The sequence below is a fragment of the Tasmannia lanceolata genome, unplaced genomic scaffold (assembly GCF_043159265.1).
Source record: "Tasmannia lanceolata isolate RefF3 unplaced genomic scaffold, GAP_Taslan_0.1 ptg000005l, whole genome shotgun sequence".
NCBI lineage: Eukaryota > Viridiplantae > Streptophyta > Magnoliopsida > Canellales > Winteraceae > Tasmannia > Tasmannia lanceolata.
This window is the reverse complement of record NW_027518682.1, coordinates 11,275,856-11,293,875: the sequence shown is the minus strand read 5'-3', so window position 1 is coordinate 11,293,875 and position 18,020 is coordinate 11,275,856. Positions and strand designations below refer to the sequence as shown.

Sequence of the window (18,020 nt, the reverse complement as noted above, 5' to 3'; positions counted from 1 at the left end):
GAACTAGACTGTGTACAGATGGGCATGTGCACTACTTGAACAGTGAATCTGCTTTTTACACCTAACCAACACAGCATTCACCTAACCAACGGGGTGGGGGGGAGAAAAGGATATTGATATTGGCACTACCATGTTTTGATAATTTAATATTCTAAAAAACAAGACAAGTTTGTGCAATTATCAAAATATGAGTGCCAATATCAGTAGCCAAAAAAATTGTGGGTTTTAGTCCATGTTTTGCTGATAGTGTACACAAGACAATTAGGCAGGATATATTATCAGTAAGCTGTATTTTATACCGTTACATTGCTCAAGGAGTTCAACTCGATACTGTATGAAATGAAATTCTGGACACAGGATTTGAAGCACCGAGTGTGTGCGCGCGCGTATGTGACTATGTATGAGGAATGCTAAACTTAGGGGCACCCTTGAAAAAATCAGTTGAAGGGCGCCCCCATTGGCTGAATCTCACCATTAATCCGTTGAAGGGTGCCCCCATTAAATGGTGAGATTCTGTCAATGGGGGCACCCTTTCACCCCATTTTTGCAAGGGTGCCCCTCAGTTTAGCATACAAGATGAGGAGTTCTAAACTGAAGGGTGCCCCTTGCAAAATAGGGAGAAAGGGCGCCCCCATTGGTTGCATGTCAGCAGTGTGCATTTAATGTTCTTGGTGATGTACAACCAATGGGGGCACCCTTTCATCCATATTTTTGCAAGGACCCTTCAGTTTAGAACTCCTCATATGAGATTATATGTAAATAACTTTTAAAGACATCCAAAGAGGCACTAAAGGAACAACTCAAAGAATAAAGATTGCAAGTTTTAATCATTCTTTAATCATAATAATCAAACGTTCAATCTGCTAATTGAATTTCTCTGCTTCAACTTGACCATACCAAAAATTCAGATCAAATAAGCTGTAGTATAACCACCGCAATGGCAATTAAATAAACACCTGGAAATCAAATTATTTTGCTTCACCTACTAAAACATAATTGGAATTTATGGAGATCATGAATTGTATGTATAGAGGGGCATGGAGCAAGGATGATTTCAATTTTATTCATTTATGAATCATAGGATCAAATATATTACTCAACTGTACATCGAACAAGCTTTCTTCTATCCACCCCTTCCCCTTGCTTAGCTTTTACAGTAACCTCGCTTGGGAATTTAGTTGATCACAAATGGTGGCCGTTAAAATATGGAGCCTAGGATAGAACCAGCGAGATAATAAGGGGAGATGGATACATATGATGGGTTCTGATAAAGAAAGTACAGACCTGAATTTCTTCATTACTCTTTCGAACTCCCATTTAACCCCGGGTTGAGTTATGACTAGATGGCACTTCGATAACACCAGATGGTGGAGTTTGTGGTCGTGGAGCACTACCATCGACCATCACATTGTCCTCGGCTGTAAGTCTATCCCATTCAACCTCAGCTTTGATTAGTGTTAAGGAATTCAATATATTCATGCTCAATGCAAAAACCAGGAAAGAAACAAAAACTGAAGAGGAAATTAATCTAAAAAGGATACGCTCAGTTTTCCACATGTCGGTAATACTGACTCCAGCATCCGTTAGAAGCCAGTAATCAGCATCACTCTGCAAAATAAACAAAATCTCTGATAAAGATGTTTATTGAATAAATTTTGGTACTACCTGTTTGGAGAAAGCAGTAATAAGTGAACAAGAGGAACCAAAAATGTCCAGACCACCAACTTGCTAATGAACTCAAGTGCTTTTTACAAGGTTTCTGTTTAAGTTGCAGAATATTATAATTTTAATCACCATGGGAAAAGTACATTTTGTGGAATCCTATCATTTCTTGACAGATAGGTTGTATCTTCATGAAATTAAACCCATTGTTAAAAATTGGCATTTGGTCCTCATTAACATCACTTACATCAACATCTGATGGTACAATCTTCATGATCCCACTCGTGAAATCCTGAGAGGTAGCATTTAGTTCGGAACATGCATCTTGAACTTCTAGTATCCCCTTCCCTCTGCTGAGCATACTCTCCTCAGTGACAGTTGCCACTGGTGGGTTTTCAGCGGACCCTGAATTTGATGCAAGTGGGAGACTTGGAGGTGCGTCGACACCATTCATCTCCTCGAATTTCTCCTCAAATTGACTAAAAGGGAATGAAAAGCAATAAGTGTCAGCAAACAATGTTATGTTTTTTTGTTTTTTTTTTTTTGAAAGTTGGCAAAAGTATATTTATACTATGAGAATTACAATTACATTGGGGACCAGAGGTCCCAGCTTGCATTTACATAGCATATCTTGTTCAAGAGCATACTCCTGAACCATAAGAACAAAATTAAAACTACATACAATTTCATCAAAATATAATAACGCTAACTAATTAATCCTTCCAGTTCCACTACAAACACCATTTAAGAAAAAGGCTACAAGCTTTCCAGCAACCAACAATCATTTCTTCTTAACTCCAGACTCCCCGAGGACAAGTAATGGCTCAACAAACAGATGCCACCAAAAGCGAAAGGGCAGGGTCTCTCAAGCTGATGGGACTCTACTTCGTTGCCTATGCTCCACAGCTTCCATGATCAAAACAATGCCTCAATATGTAAAGGCCAAAGTATTTGAAGCTTGATGAAGATCTACCTCGTTTCATTCACTCACTTACTTCCTCTGAAGAAATTTTGATACACCAACCCGAACAATCATTTCATCTAAGAGACAACCATGATAAAATGCCTCATAAAGAGAAAGACCAAAAGTCTCTCAAGCTTAGCGAGGATCTTCATCATTTAATTCGCTCCCATGGTCTCTCCAGAAAAATTTTAATGACTTCAATAAACAGACAACCTATCGCCGAAACAACCACCCTCCCAAAGAACTATAGTCATCACCAATAAACTGACCCAAGTAATTCTCCACTAAATCTAGTTGACAATGATCGTGGTCTTAGCTTAAGTCTTGTTGACTCCAGCATAATAGCTTATCAAATTCAAACTAGCAATCAAGAAAAAATCTGTGAGTGTACATAAGCCAAAGGTAACATTACCTGACAAGGTAAACATCGATTGGACCCATGGTGCTTCTTAGGACAATTCTGTATCTCCTTTGTGGATATTCAACGGCCTGTGTATAAAGAAACAACCTCTAGTGCATCAGAAACAGGATAAAATGGACTTCTATTACGCAGTCCCTTCTAGGTTTTCCATACCTCGTCAGGATCAGGGACTTCCAAAGTAGTCCCATGAGGAGCTTTGATAGCTATTAGTGTCTCATTCTGCAAGAACCAATATCAGGAATCAGTAATGGTTACTAAGCAAACAGCAAACAGGGAACACGATCGTAGTCATGCCGGTAAAAATGTACAGGAAACAAACTAACCTGAAAGCAGGGTAGGCCCTTGATGTCTTCTTCTGTCACATAAAGCCACCTAAACAGAAAGAAGGGAAAGAAAGGGCAATGACTGAGTAAAATGATTAACCGCTGTTTAGTACCAGACTCCTTACACGAGGAAAAACTTCTACCTTTGATTGTTCTCATCCTCGCTCAGGTCCCTCAATCTTTCTCTCATTTCTCTGCAATGAATTAGAAGATGAGCATAATTCAAAGGTAGGAAAGAGCAATTGATTTATTGTCATTTTTCTTAAAAGGATGGCTTCATCGATGAAGAAATAAATGAAACTCATTACTAAATAGCAACCAGATTTTAGCAATGCAATAAATCACAGAACCTTATTCGATCATCTATTCTACTCTCCTCCATGGAAAGATTTTCAACTTCTGCCTGTAGGAATCAAAAGTTGCCATCAGATTAAATCCAGCACCCAATACTAACTTTGCAATCAGAGGTGACACAAACAGTTTTGCAGAATTTGTAAATCATAGTTTAGCATAATGGAAACTGGAGGTGGTGGCAAAAGCCGCAAAACCAACATTTGTAATGTCATGTGTGCTTAATGTCACTTCATAGTAACAGAGATTAAAACACAAGTATTTAAGTCAATGGCAACAGAAATACCAATGTGCATGTGCGGATACAAACAAATTAACAATTATGTCCATGTAACCTGTAAATTTGCAACGCTATTGTCAACCTCCCCTGGCCTTGAGACGTCAAGCCCCCTGCAAAATTTCCTCAAATTAATTGAGTGTATCCTAAGCAACGAGCGAACAAAAAAAATCTTAAAGAGGAAAAAAATGAAATTCTGGATTACTTCCACCGTATTCTGTTCTTAAGTTTCTTTTCTATGAGTCCAATTCCTTCCAGCACATTGGTTATGTCATATATTCGCCTCTTCTGAACCTGTACCAACACATACCCTTATAATAAATAGAATGAAAATGTGTACATCTGATTTGAGCAAAAACTAGTAAAATACACACTTCCAAAGTGTCGGCAGCTTTGTTCAGATCAAGAATGCCATCTTCTGCATGTTTGATCAGATTGATAAACTTTTTTGTCAAGAGACCTGCACAAGAATAATGTCTACATTTTTATTAATAGCATAAACAAGCAATACTATACACATTCTAGCATATAATGCTTTAATGTTACCACCTAGAGAGCTATCATAACGACAAGTCCCAACTGGGGTGAGAGCATTGCTGGAGGGGCAACCTGAAATGATTCCATAAAATCTCTTATTAAAATCTTTTTCTTATTGTAAACCAAGAGACAAGCCCAACAAGGTATACATGCATTGATAGAAGTCCATTCAATTAGACATAGGAAAGAATAGGAAACAGTGATACGACTCAAATAGACAACACTCCTCACCAGCGTTTGACATAGGAGTTTGAGGCCCAGATCGGGAGTACTTTGAGACCTTTGACCTGCTATAGATTCTACCTCCTTTTCCTGATACAGGTGTACGGTGGGGGCTGTTAACCACTTCAGTATATCCAGGGGCCCACTCACTAGACTCCACTTCATATTCTTCTTCTTCATGCTTCCGCTTCAACTGCACACTCAACAAAAAATTAGGCATCTTCGTAAAGGCCCCGTTCAATTGTTAAAAAAAATCACAGTGCAAAATAAATAAAACAGGTGTGCAAACGAGAAGATTATCTTAAGTCTTAACCCAATTCTAATGCTACAGATAATACTAAAGTCAGAAGGACGTCTAATGTAACATTTAAGGATAATGAAAGAAGAAGAGTTTCATATGGTCCACCAAATGGGAAGATTTGACCTTAGTATAGGCATATTCATTATGCACCATAAGTGAATCCCTAAAGATTAAATCTAACAATATACATGGCAAAGAATGGCAATCTACTAGCTTATGTAGTGACAGATGCTTCCATTCTTGGGTTCATGTCACGGATCGCAATTCACGTTAGACCTGCAGGACCTTCTAACAACCCATAAATGAGAGCTAAAATTCCAATGTCACTTTAAAGGTGTATGAAATGCAAGTGTGGCAACCCAAGAGGGGGGGTGAATTGGTCAATTAAAATTTTTGGCTTAAATAGTTGGATTCTGAAAATTACTTTGCCAATTTTAAGTTCTTTAAATCAAACCCTTGTTCAAGTTGCAATATAATGAAATTAGGGTTTGGTTATTACTTTAAGTTTATGTGCTCTAACCCTTGTTCAATTAAATCATAAATACAAGTAAAGGCTAGAATTTACCAATCACCAAAGAGAGGGCAAGAGGAAGGAAGAGACAATAGGAGGTACACAATGATTTTATAGTGGTTCGGGACTGAGCCCTACGTCCACTCTTCAAGACCTCCTTGAAGCTTCACTAAGCGATCCTCCACTCTTAACGGGCCGGATCAATGAGCCCTCGGTTACAAACAGCTTCTCCACCTTCGAGGGGACAAACCCTCTTCGCTTCGGATTCTCCTTTCTTAACGGGCCGAATCCTAGACCCTCTACAATCAAGTTTCTCCTTCAAAGGCCGAAGCGAAAAACCCTCTCCACAAACTAGCTTCTTCTCCTATAGGTATGAAGCGTAGAACCCTCTCTCAAAACTCCACGATTCACCTTTCTTATCAGGCCGAATCGGAGACCCTCTTACAATTGAAGAACAAATAAAAAGAAAAACTCTCAAGCCTCTTAATAGGCGGATTACAAAGATGTGAGCTCACAATCACTCCAAAAAAAAGATATAAATGTAAAGCCCATGGAGTACCTCTTGATAAAATGTGCAAATGCAACTATGCAAGTTCAAAGTGGTTTCAACCTTTGATAAAAAGTTTAAGCTCAAAAATATGGGATTTGATCTTTCTAAAATGTTCAAAAGGTTATTTAGATAGGTTTTAATGATGTATATATAGCCCATTTGAAATATGACCGTTTGGGGGTAAAACTGTAATAAACTGGCTTGAAAAAGTCAAGCCCCAACAGCTCTTTTGCCAAACTGGCGCAGTCGACCGAACCATAGCAGTCGCCCGCCCTTATCGGACGCCTTTTTTATTTTCAAATTTCTTACCGTCGCGGTCGACCGACCCAGCCATGACGGATTGTTCCTGACTTTCCAGGAACACCTCCGCGGTCGCCCGGAATGCCCCGGTCGACCGGCCCGCTAATTTTCGGAAGATGCTGGATTTCCAGCCACCTTACCGCGGTCGCCCGGGAAGCCCGGTCGACCGGCCCTGTTTGAAAAACCTTTTTAACTTATAAAATCCAAGGGACTTTGGGCCATGGGCTTTGGGCTAATGTCCATGGTTTTCAAATACATTTTGGGGAGCGTGTAAGATGGTTTTCAAAGATGTTAAAGTTGTTATGAAAACCATTTTGAAAACCTTTGAAAGTGCAAACACATAAATCAAGAACACTCCAAATACAATCTAAAAATGTATACTAATGAGTCTTCTTTGATTACTTGGCTCCTCCGCACTTTCTTGGACATCTTCGACTTGCGAGAGAACATCTTCAACTTGATTTGGCTCTTGTGACTTCTCCTCCAATCTTCAATACATGTTGAAAGGTGCATGAAGTTGTTACCAAGGCTTGTTCAGCTCCAAGCTTCTACTAGCACTGTGCTAGGCAACTTGGAATCCTTGACTTGAGCTCTTGACTTGAACATCTTCCAATGATGATGTCTTCAATGTATGTGCAAGCTCCTTGGTCCATTGTGCATGTTGATCCTCAAGCCATGTGTTGTGTTGAGTTGTGTAATGGCGATATGACATATGAAATTCCTGTATAAGCCACAACACTTCAAAGCAACACATTAGTCCATAAAGACTAATTAATTTAGGTTTGCTAGCATCAAAACAACAAGGTAAAGGTGAACGTATGAACCCATTACAACCCTTGGGCTTAAAGTGTATTAGAACATCATGAAGTTCTGAATAAAAGAGGATATCGTTGCAAGTAATTTATCAGGGTTTAAAATTTTAGTATGTTTCTTCCTATTCTACTCTACCATAGTCAAAAAATAATGCAGAGATGGGAACACACGGGGTTCAAAAACATCCAGATAAGTGTGCCCACTCATCCATGCATTCACCTGTACAAACACATTCATATGCAGTGCCTACCAACAACAGCACAAGAACACATCATTACACACATATGTTTATGTAATCTGCTTGTGCGTGAAGATGGAGAACAGTAACAATGTTAGTCGAATTTATATTCACGGAAAGTGGATGGTTGCTGGAAGCCATAACAAGTGCTTAGCCATGGAATCATAGTTGGTGCATTCCTTTTCAATAGAGTATACTCAACTCAACTCAACTCAACTCAACAAAGCCTTTGTCCCAAACTAGTTGGGGTCGGCTAAATGAATCCTTTACAAAAATTCATGAAGAAGGTAAAAGGAATTTACCCAGCTCTAATCCTGGTTCTAGTTGGGTTCTTCTACGTGGATCATTTTCTTCCATTCTATCCTATCCAAGGTCATGTTCTCTGTTATGTTCCTAGCTATCAAGTATTTCCTCAATGTTTCTACCCAAGTTGTTTTCGGTCTGCCCCTACCTCTTTTTACTCCATCAATTTGGCACAAGTCACCTCTTCTCACTGGAGCATCCAAAGGCCTACGTTGGATATGTCCAAACCATCTTAAGCGATGCTCTCTCATCTTCTCCTCAATTTGAGCCACCCCCACCTTTTTACGAATGTCTTCATTTTTAATTCTATCTAGGCTTGTGTGGCCGCACATCCATCTAAGCATTCGCATCTCCGCTACACTCATGCTTCTTGGTGGCCCAACATTCTGAGCTGTACAGCATGGCTGGCCTCACAGCTGTCTTATAAAACTTTCCCTTCAACTTGGTAGGGATTTTACAGTTGCACAAAACTCCTAAGGCAAGCTTCCACTTCAACCAACCTGCTCTTATTCTATGGCTAACATCCTCTTCAATCTCTCCTTATGTAGAATTGAACCAATATAGCGAAAGATATCCCTCTCAGGTAGCTCTTGTCCAGTCATATTTACTACATCCTCGTCCCGCCTCCTTACATTACTAAAGTTGCATTCCATATATTCTGTCTTAGTCCTACTCAGTCTAAAATCTTTAGATTCCAAAGTAGTTCTCCATAACTCTAATTTAGCATTTACTCCTGCTTTGGTTTCGTCGATTAATACTATGTCATCTGCAAATAACATACACCACAGCACCTCATCCTGGATACCCTCCGTAAGCTCATCCATAACTAGCGTAAAAAGATAAGGGCTTAAAGCTGATCCTTGGTGCAATCCTATTATAATTGGAAACTCACTAGACGTGCCATCAGTTGGTTCCGACACTAGCTACTGCTCCATCGTACGTATCCTTAATCACATCAACATATTTAGTAAGCACTTTTTTTCATTTCAAGGACCCACCACATAACACTCATGGGAACCCTATCATACGCTTTCTCCAAATCAATGAAAATCATATGAAGGTCCCTTTCAATACAGTATATGGTGATATAAACGTAAATTCAAATTCTCCAAAATATTGCATGCTTTCAGGAATTTCACCTATGTATTGACCATGCGCGCGCGCACAGAGAGAGAGAGAGAGAGAGAGAGAGAGAGAGAGATGTGGTGATGCTAACAGGACATTGTTAAATATGAAGTCATGGCAAGGGATCAAACAGTGATCCATAGTCGGATCTTTATTTCTAAGGATTACATGTGGAAAAATAAATATGAAGTCAATGCTCTAGAAAGAAGAATTCTTACAGAAAATGAACTAAACGTACTGAACATAGCAATACCCAAGATGTTCTAAGGTTTAATCCTAGCCCATTTGCATGAATCAGGTATCACTTCTAGTGGTTGCGAATGCATCAGTCATCATAGCATTACGTGCCGCTCTATATTTTTTATCAAGCTTTCGTGCTTATTGGATCTCAATGGTGAGCCTACTGCTTGTACTATTGGCTGTGCTACTCCTAGTTTCCCATGTTTCTGTCTCATTCCATTGTTCTCACATCTGCATTCCCTAGCTCATATGTTCAGCATATCCATGAATTTTTTGTTCTTCTTATAGTTTGATCATTTATGCCAACTTTTTCTTGTTCCAAATTAGTTCGTTAACATCATCCATCTTTTGTAGCAAGGTGAACCATTTTCAGTAAAATGAATATAAAGAAAAAAGAAGAGGCAAGACGATCCATGCTCCATTTTTAAGAGATCCCGAAAGCTAGTTAATATCTTCCAATCTATTAAAGATAAAATGGAAATAAGATATCGAATCGAAAACTAACAAGCAGAGAGGCTCGGTTCAGTGATCCTCAGAACCTTGGGTGCCATCTCGTTGGCGCAATCAGCGGGTCATATGACATTACATGGATGGTCTCATATCTCAAGAAGGGAGCAGAGAGAGAGGGAGGGAGGGAGGGAGAGGGAGCAGGAGGAAGATACGAGGATAGGAGGACAAGGACGAGAAAGATAGGAGGATAGGAGGAAGAGGAGGAGGCTGCTTTCCATTGCCCCCATCAATGGGAGCAGGCAGATTTGAGTTAGTACAAAGATTGAAACCAAGCTATTTGTTTGCTAACCTATGCAGAAAATTGGTAATATAGTATAAAGACTGCAGATGAATTGCACGGCATATGCGGGAAAAGTATGCCGGCATGTAAACATCCAAAAGGAAAAACTGAAATGCCAAAACGCAAAAGGACCCTTTATTTCAGTTCTTCCTTTTCTACCCCGTTGTTTGCAAGGTAGTCAGACAAGAGGTCACTTCTCTGTGCATATGAGAATACCTCACCACCCTAAAAGAGCACAAATAAGCAAACAAACCACAAATGAAATTAATATTTAAGATCCTACGCTACCAGAAGGAAAAACAAAAACAAAGTGAGCAGCAAACATCCAAGTGGCTGCATCAACATTATGTTCGACCGAAACTACCTAAGCTAGCATAGTCACTCATCCCATCATCACTATCATCATACTCAAGGTGGATGTTTCTCAAATATATCTTTAAAACAATTTGCCAACCACAGTTATGAATACAGTTTCATTCAGTGTTTTGTTTTGGTGAGTGGGAAGTGGCGTACCAGCATTCTGTTAGTTTCAGTACTCCGTTTTGAAAAAGACGATGCAACCGGGGATTATTTTTAATGCTTGATAATTGAAAAAAAAAAAGAAATTATTAGAAAAATATTAAAACCCATTATATCAGGTAAATTTAACAAAAAAACGCATTTTATTACTTAAAACATCAAATTTATTGGAATACATCAATGAGCCTAAGAAAAATTAATCATACAAAATGCTATGTGCTAACAATAAATATTTCAAATAAAAATGAAGTATGCAAATAAAACCTAAAATGTAGTATGTTGATGTACGAGTGCCTTGTATTTTGTTGGTCATTATCAAGTTTGGATTGTACACTTTGTAGCAACTATGCGGGTCCAACTTCGCGATGAGTTGCCTTAGGGGGTTCAGCGGCAGAACCCCTTTTTTAGAAGGGAGAGGAGAGTGAGTGAAAGAATGCACAATCACAAACTAATCCATCACCATTAGTTTCATTTTGATGAAAGGAAACTACTAGAAGTGTTTTGGAGTTCAGGGGCAGAGCCCCTTTTTTCAGAAAGGAGAGGAGAGTGAGTGGAAGAGTGCACAATCACAACCTAATCTATCACCATCAGTTCATTTTGATGAAAGGAAACTACTAGAAATGTTTCACCCTGTTGAGTCCCACTCCGTCCAGTATGGACATAACATAATGAAACAGACCAGTACAGATTACAAAACAAAATTCTGACCGGGACATTTTTCCTTATTTGTGTACCAATTTCCCCACTGGTACGAAACATTTCGTCTCTATTAAACAAAATGAAATAATATCAATAACTATGTTGCCACCATATACTTAGTTTTGTTCCACCAGCCATCTATGAAATCCTCATTTAGAAATTTCATCGGCCCCTTAACTTGTCTTAACATGTTTAGATGGGAACAAATGTCCTTATGTCCTTTAAAGGCTTGAAATATTTTACTATATTTGAAAGGGCTAGCTATTCCAAATGAACCATTCCTTTACAAAAGAATTCCACACTTAGATTTTTTTTTTTGAATATAACTTAGATTTTATGACTTATGAATATGTATTGACTTCCATATGGAACATCAATCATAATTATACCACCGAAAATTGACGAGGAAAGGCTAGCAAGCAGTAGATCACTAATAAAGATGACATAAGTCATCCAATCCTTTTGTTTTCAACTAGTAAACATAAAATTATCAAAGCAACAAGAATAACGAAAAAAATTACAATTCGGGCAGAGCTTGCCCCATACAAGTATTCCCTACTTGCACCCCTCTTAGCAAGAGAACCAACAATATCATAAGCGCTATGGAGGATGTGGGGGAAGGAAAAGGAATTAGAAGCACAGAACTCATAATTTTCATTGATGATTCCATCCAATCATCATGACCCAGTAGAAGACTTTCCAGACGAATAAAAAATATTACATGAGACTCCCTCCACAAGAAGATTTCCACCAAGCTCGCGACCAAAAAAAATTAAGCCGGTGAGGAAGGCTCTCGCTTCTGCCCCATTCAAGTCTTTCCTACCAACAGGCCCAGAGTAACCACGAATGATATCTCTAAAGTTGTCCTTGAAAACACCTCCAATACCGGCCAAACCCTGGTTGCCAAATGATGCACCATCGAAATTGAGCTCAATGGTGTTGGGACACAAGCCGAGTAATCGCCATAAAAAAGTCCAATCATTATCAACTCTGTGTTTTAATGTTTGTAGCTTCATTAGAGTTTTCTTCTATTCTTAAACAATCACATGCTAGTTTTCAAATAACAGCACTGATAAGGTCGATTGACACCCATTCCACACCTAGACCCTCACATCATTATTTTGAACTTCACAAATGAGTAGTCATGAAACATCTAAATTAGAAAATGATGAAAGAGCATCATGGCCTGCAAAGGAGTAGGGGCGGCCTGCAAAGGAGTAAGGACCCTCAAATCGACGATCAGACTATACCATCTTTCCCACGTAAGTAATCTGTCATCCCCGCCTCGCTAATACCACACCTTCAACCCTTAAGCTGCCGCTCATCAGAAAACTTCATGAATTAAATGTTATAAGTCCTCAAAATGATACCTCAAAGAAGAAATTGTATACCAGAGAGTTTTTGAATTCTTGGGTAAAAGATTTCTCTTTGCTTCCAGACCTTTGCCTTGCTCCTAGCACAAACTATAACTATCATAATTCAGCTCAGGTCAAATGGTATAAGTTTACTTATATAAAAGAATTTTGTGTAAGAACACAGAATGATGAGAAATTAAGAACGCTAGAAGAAAGACCAAGGAGGCTAGGAAGAGTTAGTTTTTTGAGATAGCACATCAAAAACATGTGGACCCGTGCAATTGTCCACCATGGGTATTGGTCTAACTAAGAGAGAAGGTAAAAGATTGTTGAATATGAGAATATGAACTAACATGTGAGAAGACCCAAGATAAGGTTTATCAAATATTACTAAGCCACGAATAACAACATTACATGAAAGGTTTATCAGCATTTCTAGATCTTGATCTGAGAAATGGAGCACTAGACAACGGCAAATAGATATATGACGAGTAAAGGATTACCTCTTCTAAGAACAGTTCAAGGAAAGGACAAAATTAATCACCCAGGAAAACTAGTTATCATGTGAGGAAAACAAGGTGTTTAATTTGAATGACTAAACAATTAGCTTAAACTTAGTTATTCATGAGTCATTATGAGACACAATCCATTTTGAGTAGGAAATGGCACTCTAAAAATTAAAGAAGATTAGGAACAGATACATCAAACCAAAAAGTTTGGTTAATTGTGTTTCATACACAGAAAATAAAAGAGTTCAAAGCCCTATTATGTTAATAATCTTGGCATTGTGTCCATCAAATTACCATCTTGATGTAGGCTTGCTTGACATTCAGATCAATAAGCGATCTATCAGAAGAATACCTTTTAATGAATGATCCATCTTGCCACATATAATATCTCATTAAATGAGTTTCTTGCCAAGGTGTACCTTGTCTCTTTCTAAGTCATGTCACTTTTGAGGGGGTCCCCCTCATTAATCATTACCTATCTGCCAAATCACCTCTCATCGATTAGTTGAGAATTATTCACCTCCCACAAGTCCATCAATACAAGTGAGTGGCAAAATTCAAGATATCCTTACATCACCCATCCATGCAGGCTCCACAAAATTTTCTAACAAAATTTCCTTATTCCTAGTAATGTTTTGGATGTTTCTAACAAAATCAAGCTTAATCTTCCACAACAAAGATGGAACTAACCCCCTTGTGAGATCTAATGAGGGATCACCTACTACATGAAAAACAATCCCAAAACTAGTCTTAACTCTTAAGGACAGGAATAGGCCACCCAAGCACTCTTGCCCCTCAAAAGGCCCACCTAATGACTTCTGCTAATTTCTTTTTTTTTTTAAATAGCAGTTTCCTCCAACTCCAAGTCACACGGAATCAATTCATCACGTAACACGTTGTATTCCACCCCACTATTAGCATAGCCTTAAGAAGATGCTTAGGAAGATCATAACAACATTTTGAACAATCAAGAAACCATACCCATAAGGGTAGTTGCTTTTTATCCACCTCTTTAAATCTTATGATGGCCACTGATCCTGTCGTAAGATACTTCCTCAAACCGGACAGATTCAATGATGTCCAAAGCAATTGCACTAAGACGGTGATGGAGATTTTGTGTCACAATTATAAGGAGCAACAACAAAAAGCAGAACATGAAAGTACAAGGGACTTTTGGATCCAAAGCACCTAGAGACTGCAATGTATTGAATGTAGAAGGGACCCAAGTCACTTGGGAATTCATACAAATAAGTTTGTCTTTGTTAGCCTGACATTCTTTATTGATCAAGAAAGATTCACTGAATATGAATTACTGGGTAACAGAGTCACTGATATTGAGACGATTGAGGACATCTTCAACAAGATCCATGAAGCAAACCATCATCAAATTCCATTGAAAAGGGATGTTCTTTTTTAACTGCTTTTCCTTGCAACATCATATCATGTTTGACTAGTCTTTGTTGACAACCCCCATCCACAAGGAAGCTAATTAGGTAACTGAGCTTCAAGATAATGGGAATGTCACTATGGATGTCTTTGAATTTCCATATTTCCTAGTTCTTTCTCTATTCTCTTTTGTTGCAACTAGCAAATAATATGTTCAACTTCACAAATGAAAACAAAAAAGATTATTTGCCTCTTCCCAAAGGAACTAACATTTCTCTAACCTACCTGATGATCCTCCAAATTTGTCCACATTGCAAGTGCCATCTTGTCATCAACCTTAACCCATCCACAACAATTTAGTCGAGAAGTCCCAAAAAAACCAATCAGCTCCCACTGAATACAATTGTACAAAAATAATTCTTTACGTGTATGGAAAGTTAAACTTAGTACCACCAAAAATATTGGTGTTAGCATTTGATTACTGTTGAAAAGACACATTACTAGCACTTGATTACTGTCGAGAACCAGAAAAATAAAACCAGTGGATAGAGGGAGCATTAGCCAAACTGCCTCAGAACCTTGGAGGTATATCTATAATATCAAAAGCTGGAAGACATGTTCAGAAAGGATGGCTAGCTTAGGAGAAAATGAAGCACAGAGAAAATTTGTGCGACAAAGTCCCAACATAAGCACGGATTTATGGTGTTTCTTAGAGTATTAATGAAAGCGACTACTTCTCGGGGGGTCTTGATAGAGAAACAGTGTCGTGAAAACCTCATTTTCATCTAGATCATGGTCATGTACAGGAGGAACGAGGCTTTATCCACCTCAGTAATTCAAAATGGCAGTTCATGTTTTGCCTAAGAATCTCTATAAAAGTATAAAGGCTAATATGTGGTATACATCAATCGCCATGATGATATATAGCAGACAAATCTTTCAACACGTCTTTTTCTTTTTTTTTACTTTGGAAGGTTTTGGTTTAGTTACAATTGCCGAAGTGGTTTTGCATGATTTATCATTCCTATGAAACATGGATAGATTAAAAAAAGTAACAAACACCAGTGAGTACATCATTATATAGGGTGGTGACGGAGTACTCCTAACAAATTACAATCAAGCCATGCCAGATTAGAAACATTAACAGAGAATAATACTAACAACTGTTACAATTCTATAGCGAAAAGAAATCATTTCAAAAGCAATAAAAGTTAGCAAATCATGCATACTGATGCATAAACCTAACTCATATGCTCTCTGAGAATCAAAATCTCACTCATGCATTAAAAGTAACTAAAAATCAACAGATTAATTTATGAAAGATCCTGGAACAAGAAAATTGAAGCTAATCCAGCTACACAGCTTCCCTTTCATGAAAATAATTCATCAAAAAATTACTGAATCAGAATATCTTAATAGATCCAACAAAACCAAAAATAATCAATCCAGATTCACAATAATAAGAAAGTAAAATGCCTAAATAGAAAAACCAACATTCATAGAACACGATCTCACCAGAATTCGTTCCCTGATAAGCAAAAAAAAAACCGCAAGAATAAATCCGGAACAAAACCTAAATAGAACTATAGAAGAAACAAAATAAAGAGCGATTAGAAACAGACTCACGGGAGATTTAACAAAGATTGCTTCAGCATCTTCACCGGACGGCTGTCGAATCTCGCCGGAGGAGAATCGATGGTAATCCTCCGGTGAAACAAACGGCGGCTTCGCAGAGGAGAACGGGATGTGACGCTTCAGAGATTGAAGGATCTGCCCGGAGTGATTCGAAGCCCGGCCTCCAGACATGAGATCAGAAATTTTTGAGAGATCAAAACCAGAGAAATCAAACCCTCAGTTTGGATCTCGAACGATTAGATCTAGAATTTTACAAGATTCGTCTAATTTCTGGCCAAATCGGATGAGAAGGGGAGAGATGAGGATTATTAGGGTAGAGATTGAGAAGAGAGAGGATGGAATGAGATCTAGTTTTTTTTTTAGGGGGAAAGAGAGGGGAAGGTTAAAAAAGCGTAATGAGCAGAAAACGAGGGAAGGAGGGAATTTAGTTCGGATAGATATGGAGGGAAGGCGAGAAAAAAAACAATTAAAGAGAAATACGCACACGCGACGGAGAGTGTTTTATCTCCGTCGCAACTAAAGTCCGTCGCCTATAATCATCCCCATTTACTTTTTGTGAAGGGCTGAGATTTAAATAACGTGTGTGTTCACTTATGAAGGGGCAGATTTTGGGCGACCCACTTTGTCGCAACGGAGGTCAACAACCTCATTGTGAAAATATGTTTCTTTTCTTTTCTTTTGATTTTTTCCTTCTTTTTTTTATTGTATTTCTCTCCCTCCAACTTAGGGGTGGACATGGTTCGGCCCAGCCCGAGGAACCGAACCGAACCGGCCACTTTGGTTCAGTTCGGTTCGGTTCCAAACTCAAGTGTTTCGGTTCCGGTTCAGTTATTTGGGAACCGATTGCAATTGGTTCGGTTCTGGGTTTGGGATCCTAGAACCAAGAGTAATGACACCCCCCCCCCCCCCCCACGGATAAAATCACTCCCTCCCCATAACGGTTCCGTGAGAATGGCTTACTACTGCTTGAGGATAAATTCACCTCCTTTAACGTTTTTCTTTGCCTTTTAAGTTTTAATCTTAACGTTTTTTGTTGCCTGTTAAACTTAACGCTAGAAAGTGGAAACCCTAGTTTTTCCGACTCTTGTCTTGCGAGTTGTGACTCTCACCGTCTCCACCCTCCACCCTCGACTCTTGCTCAAAATCCTCTCGGCTCTCATCGTCTCCAACCTCCGACTCTCTCTCTCTCTCACTCTCCAATAAAATGGAAAAATATTTATAAAATAAAGGTCGGGTAAACCCAGAACCGTATCGAACCAATCAAGTTTGGTTCTGATTCGGTTCGGTTCCAAAGATAAGTGGTTCAGTTCTGGTTCCAAAATCTGGGAACCGATTGCAATTGGTTGGGTTCTGGGTATACCCCAAAACCGAACCGAACCATGTCCACCCCTACTCCAACTTATGGTACTAATAAATAACTTATATCAGCACTATCATTTTTTGATAATTGCACAAGCCCACCTTGTCTTTTATCATTCAAACAGCTGTCAAAGGATATTGCGGTTCTGAAAAAGCTAAAAAGAGGAAAAGACAAGCTGAGTTTGTGCATTTATTAAGACATGGTAGTGCAGGTATCAGTAGACTTAAAAAATTCGTAATGACTGATTTCGTTCGAATCGGCGATTCGCGCCTTTTGTTATGTTGCTCCCTTCGCGATTATTTAGGCATAAACCCTAGCAAGCGCGGAGCGCGCCATTCTATGAAGATGACGTGGCGGTACACGTCAGCATGAGTTAATGCTTGGTTTTAGTTTTCTGCCACACGTGCCAACATATTGAAGCTATAAAAGTTCGAAAACAATACACTCGTTCCCTTTTCTTCCCGGGGCCACCCCTTGCAGCTTAAAAAGAGGGGTCGCTTTTCATTAACATGCCAGATTGTAGTAGCCCATGAAATAAAAGGGAACGAATTAAATCACTTCCCTACAAATTTAAGTGACGTGGTACTTTTCGTGTGTTCCACATGGTGGAGGCGCGGAATCGTTGAAAT

The 18,020-nt window shown here is 38.9% G+C and overlaps 1 protein-coding gene across 1 annotated transcript; it reads right to left on the bottom strand.

Moving 5' to 3' along the window:
* Window positions 1-1,038: 1,038 nt before the first annotated feature.
* Window positions 1,039-16,487, bottom strand: LOC143877479 (transcription factor E2FB-like). Its single transcript, XM_077379532.1, has 14 exons — window positions 16,023-16,487; window positions 4,767-4,950; window positions 4,548-4,607; window positions 4,373-4,458; window positions 4,204-4,292; window positions 4,057-4,111; window positions 3,721-3,773; window positions 3,514-3,564; window positions 3,371-3,419; window positions 3,201-3,266; window positions 3,039-3,115; window positions 1,910-2,141; window positions 1,542-1,608; window positions 1,039-1,445 (listed from the first exon to the last, which is right to left on the bottom strand). The coding sequence occupies exons 1-14, from the start codon at window positions 16,200-16,202 to the stop codon at window positions 1,318-1,320; spliced, it is 1,377 nt and encodes a 458-aa protein (XP_077235647.1). The 5' UTR covers window positions 16,203-16,487; the 3' UTR covers window positions 1,039-1,317.
* Between the last annotated feature and the right edge of the window lie 1,533 nt (window positions 16,488-18,020).